We start from the raw sequence: 4,101 nt of genomic DNA on the forward strand, positions 1-4,101 counted from the left end.
TTTTAACTCCGTAGTAATTCGTATGTATCAATTTGTATCCATTCCGTAGTGCATCCGTACTAACTCCGTATCATTAGATTTTCCGGTGTCAACCGTGGAAAAAAATCCGTAGTAGAACCTAGGAGTTGATCTGTGAATGTGTGACTGGGGCATTAACGATTATTTGATTTTCCGGTGTCAACCGTGGAAAATATTCCGTAGTAGAACCGTGGAGTTGATCCGTGAATGTGTGACTGGGGCATAACGTTTATTTGGAGAGTATTGAAGGATTTAAAGGAGAAGAAAACCTAACCATTGTTTCTTGAAATAATACTCATAAAATAAGATAGTAATACTAAATCAACGGCGCCTTAACACAGAACTATTTATAAGAATGTAACATGTTTTTCAGAGCTCCGTGTTTAGAAGTAATGATTTTCTACATGTACCTCCATTGTTGAAATATGAGAGCAATAATGGATTAAAGCATAAAAGAAATATAAAGAAAACCGATCCATTTAACGTTCTACTACAGTTTACAACTTCTTATATGAAATACGTTTCTAAAGAAACAATAAAATTATCGACAAAATGATCTATCATCCAAGAAAATTATTTCCTGCTGAACATGTTTATTATTTCACGAAGTATGGGACAGCATGAAATATATTGACCTTTTCTGGTAAACATTTATACATTGACTTTTCATGTAAAACCCAACGATTATTAATTAATTAATTAATTAATAACGATAAATAGATAGTAGTTCTCCATAATGACGTTCTCTTCGTTGAATATGCTTAGAGATCATTTCGAGCAATATATACATTTTAAAGTTATCTAGTTTTTTTTGTTTTGCATTTTTATGCAGCATTCACGAATCAAATTATATTTTCAAACAGAGCAAGACAGTTAAACTAGTTATCGATAACATCATCACGGTTCAATATTACATCTATAAATCATGTTCAGACTTGAGAAATGTGTGACGTTTTGCTCATTTCATTTTATATCATTTTGTACCTTGAGAATATGATAATATAATTACAAGATGTAAGCTTAAGGTTCTTCGATCATTAGCCCCAAAATATTTTTTTTCATCCTAAAAACATTTGTCCTTCAAACTTTATAAGTGAAATGAAAAGAAAAAGAAATTTATTGATGATACCCATGCATTTAACAAAGTAATTGCAAGTTTTCCCACGATGGATATAATGGAGGAAATATACAAGTTGAGATCAATTTTAAAAAAGTAAAGAAGGTTGTACCGCTGCATCGGTGTCCCAACCCCTTTACCTAAAAAAGTAGATCCCGTGGATCCGCCGAGCCAAGCATATCGTTGAGAAACCCATCGCAATATCAACATTGGAAGACTTATTTTGTCTATATAAAAGGCATATTTATGGTACTAATTAAAAAAATTCAGATAGTTAAGAGTTATGGAACATGAATGAGGATGGGAGATCTTTAAGCCAATTTTCTTGATTTCTTCTGTAACACATTTATAGTGTCTTTGCTCTTTTCTTTTTCTTTTTTTTTTTGTCCACTTAATTTTTACAAATTTAAAAGTTAATAGAAGACTCATTCATTCATAACAAAAATGCAACAAGCTTCTATCAGACAGCGCCGTACTATAAAGGGTCCAGCTGATAAGGTTTAACTTTAACATTCCTTCTATTTGACTCTCCCTCCAAAACAAAATAACTTTTATAGACTCGGCAAACGGTTTTAATAGGATATTACAATCTGAATGCTGTAAATGTAAACCTATCCGAGACTGGAAATACCCGGACACCAAATTGTATTCATAGCAAAACCTGTACACATAGTTCCTAGCCACTGGCTTCCTTATCTTCTCTACGGCTTCCTTCTTCTCAAACTAATCTCTCAGACAAGTACACTATTAAATCGGCAATAAAAGCGTCAATGTTTGATACACCATACAGTACAACTACCTTTTGGAGGCAACTTTGATAAAGGTCGGTAGAGTAACGGTAAATGCACTTGTTAATCAATTAGTTTCGTGTTTAAACATAAAGATCTATTGTTACGGGCTGTGTTTTCTATGGTGCAATGAAACACTGGAACATGGAGCAATGTCTTCAGCCAACATTTCCTCTTTTGAAAATTTTGTACATCTTTTTTTCTTCAGTGAGTCATGTTTACTAACTTTCAAATGCCTGCGATGGCGGACAATTAAACATGGGTCCCAAAATAGAAGACTGTGGTAGAGCCAGTGGGGAAGTGATTAATTAAACTCACTTTACTGGAGCTATTATTTACAAAACTTAAAACGTATTTACATTAAGTCAGTGATATTTTGTTACACAAACGGAATCACAAATGAACATGTATAAAAAGGTTATGAACATCCTTCCTGAACTTCTGTTTGAAAGTTTGATGTTTTGATCCCATATGACGTGACTAAATCAAACAGTTTTGTTTTGTATTGGTCATCTAGCGTTCTTGACCGGCTTAGAATCCACGCAAACTCAATATGACTGAGTCCAGCAAGATCGGTGCACGAGTAGATCAACGTGTAATGGTCATAGTCGGTGTCCAAAACCCAGTACTTGCCGTACGGAGCCTCTAAAATAAAAAAGAAACGTATTCAACAACACTTAAATGATAAAAGAGTATATGAAAATATTTATGTAAAAAATTACAAAATGTTGTGAAATTTTAAAAAAGGGGTTTAACATTTGTTAATTGATAACACATACAATGTGCATGAACACTGATATGTACAAGTTATATTAAAAAAAACCATTAGATCAACTTGTGTAAGTATGGTATTGTATTTGGTTTATACTTACTATCGGAGAATCGTACTTGCAGCTTTGCAGGGACATTTTTATCAGGGGCATAACCATCGCCTACAGCCGTTATGTTTTTACCATCTCTTTAGAAGAAAAAGTTTAAAATGGTGATATATTAATTCATTGTTTACCAGACCAACTCGAATTAGACAAAGAAAGATTCTAAAGATAGATAATGTACATAGAGGTAATGGGATGTAAACAATGCAATGAAATCAAGCAATTAAGGACGTACTCTATCCCTGTGTTTTGCACTCTGATGTGACCATCCTCTTTCAATTGATAGTTAGCACGTATACACGTCTGCTTTCCTTCAAAGCTTGCTTCAAATTTGTATATCTCATACCAGTCGCCCAAATACTATATGTAATAATATTATAACAATAGAATCATATATGTTTACCGTTAACTGATGCAAGATATGATACCGAATTATCATTTTGTGTAAGAAAAGCTAATAAGATCTCGTTTGTTTTATTATGCTTGTTTTGATTTTATGTTAATGAATTTAGATTAAATTTGACATATACATGCATGTATACAATTTATATTAACATTACGTGCCTATACGTTGAATATTGTTACTACTCATGAAAAGTGATAAACTTGTATGAGCAATTGATTTGTTCAAACTTAACACTTACCTTATTTATGTCAAAAGGATCTTGTGTTTTTACCGTTGGACATTTCCCCAGACTGAAAACCTGGGCTTTTGCTACAGCCAAAAGAAAGAACAGCCCTAGAACTTGCAGGAGCATTGTAAATATTTTGAAGTGTCTTGGAGATTAAGTCTTGGACACATGTCCAGTTCCTTTATACCTGTAACTTTATCACGTTTACTAATCACGAGATAAGAAGAAAACCTGTCAATACATGTGACAATAGCTCCGGTCAAGAAAAAAAAAGTTTAGATTGTGTAACCCAAACAAGTGAGGAAACAATATCTATATCTATATAAGGAAACAAAACTTAACAAATATAAGTATACCAATAGAACCAACAACACTAGGCATCTTAAAGTGAAGAAATACACGTTCAGCATATTGAATATATAGAGCACAAGCAACGACCAACCGCACGGACATTGAAAATAGTCAATACATAATTACAATCGTTATTAAATGCAAAATTTAAAATAAACTTATTTTTTCAGATGAGAATAGGCAGTTCAACTGCTTTATATCGTTTCTTCTTTTGACTTTGTGTAGATAAGCACATTACTGCAGTAAGTTAGCCATGACACTTTTTAAAAACTTTTTTTTGGTCCAAAACCGACACATCCTAGACAATGATATCGGTATCG

The 4,101-nt window shown here is 32.9% G+C and overlaps 1 protein-coding gene across 1 annotated transcript; it reads right to left on the reverse strand.

Moving 5' to 3' along the window:
• Window positions 1–2,220: 2,220 nt before the first annotated feature.
• On the reverse strand, window positions 2,221–3,601 carry LOC128187053 (apolipoprotein D-like). The gene is made up of 4 exons (XM_052857134.1): window positions 3,443–3,601; window positions 3,034–3,158; window positions 2,796–2,881; window positions 2,221–2,568 (listed from the first exon to the last, which is right to left on the reverse strand). The coding sequence occupies exons 1-4, from the start codon at window positions 3,554–3,556 to the stop codon at window positions 2,342–2,344; spliced, it is 552 nt and encodes a 183-aa protein (XP_052713094.1). The 5' UTR covers window positions 3,557–3,601; the 3' UTR covers window positions 2,221–2,341.
• Window positions 3,602–4,101: the final 500 nt, after the last annotated feature.

Source organism: Crassostrea angulata, chromosome 6 (genome assembly GCF_025612915.1).
Source record: "Crassostrea angulata isolate pt1a10 chromosome 6, ASM2561291v2, whole genome shotgun sequence".
Classification (NCBI taxonomy): domain Eukaryota; kingdom Metazoa; phylum Mollusca; class Bivalvia; order Ostreida; family Ostreidae; genus Magallana; species Magallana angulata.

What these genes read in the sequence shown, in the direction of transcription:
- LOC128187053 (XM_052857134.1), bottom strand. Translation starts at nt 3,556, where the DNA reads ATGCTCCTGCAAGTTCTAGGGCTGTTCTTTCTTTTGGCTGTAGCAAAA. An exon ending in ATCCTTTTGACATAAATAAG is followed by an intron (nt 3,159 to 3,442) that starts GTAAGTGTTAAG and finishes TATTACATATAG; the next exon opens with TATTTGGGCGACTGGTATGA. An exon ending in GTGCAAAACACAGGGATAGA is followed by an intron (nt 2,882 to 3,033) that starts GTACGTCCTTAA and finishes TTTCTTCTAAAG; the next exon opens with AGATGGTAAAAACATAACGG.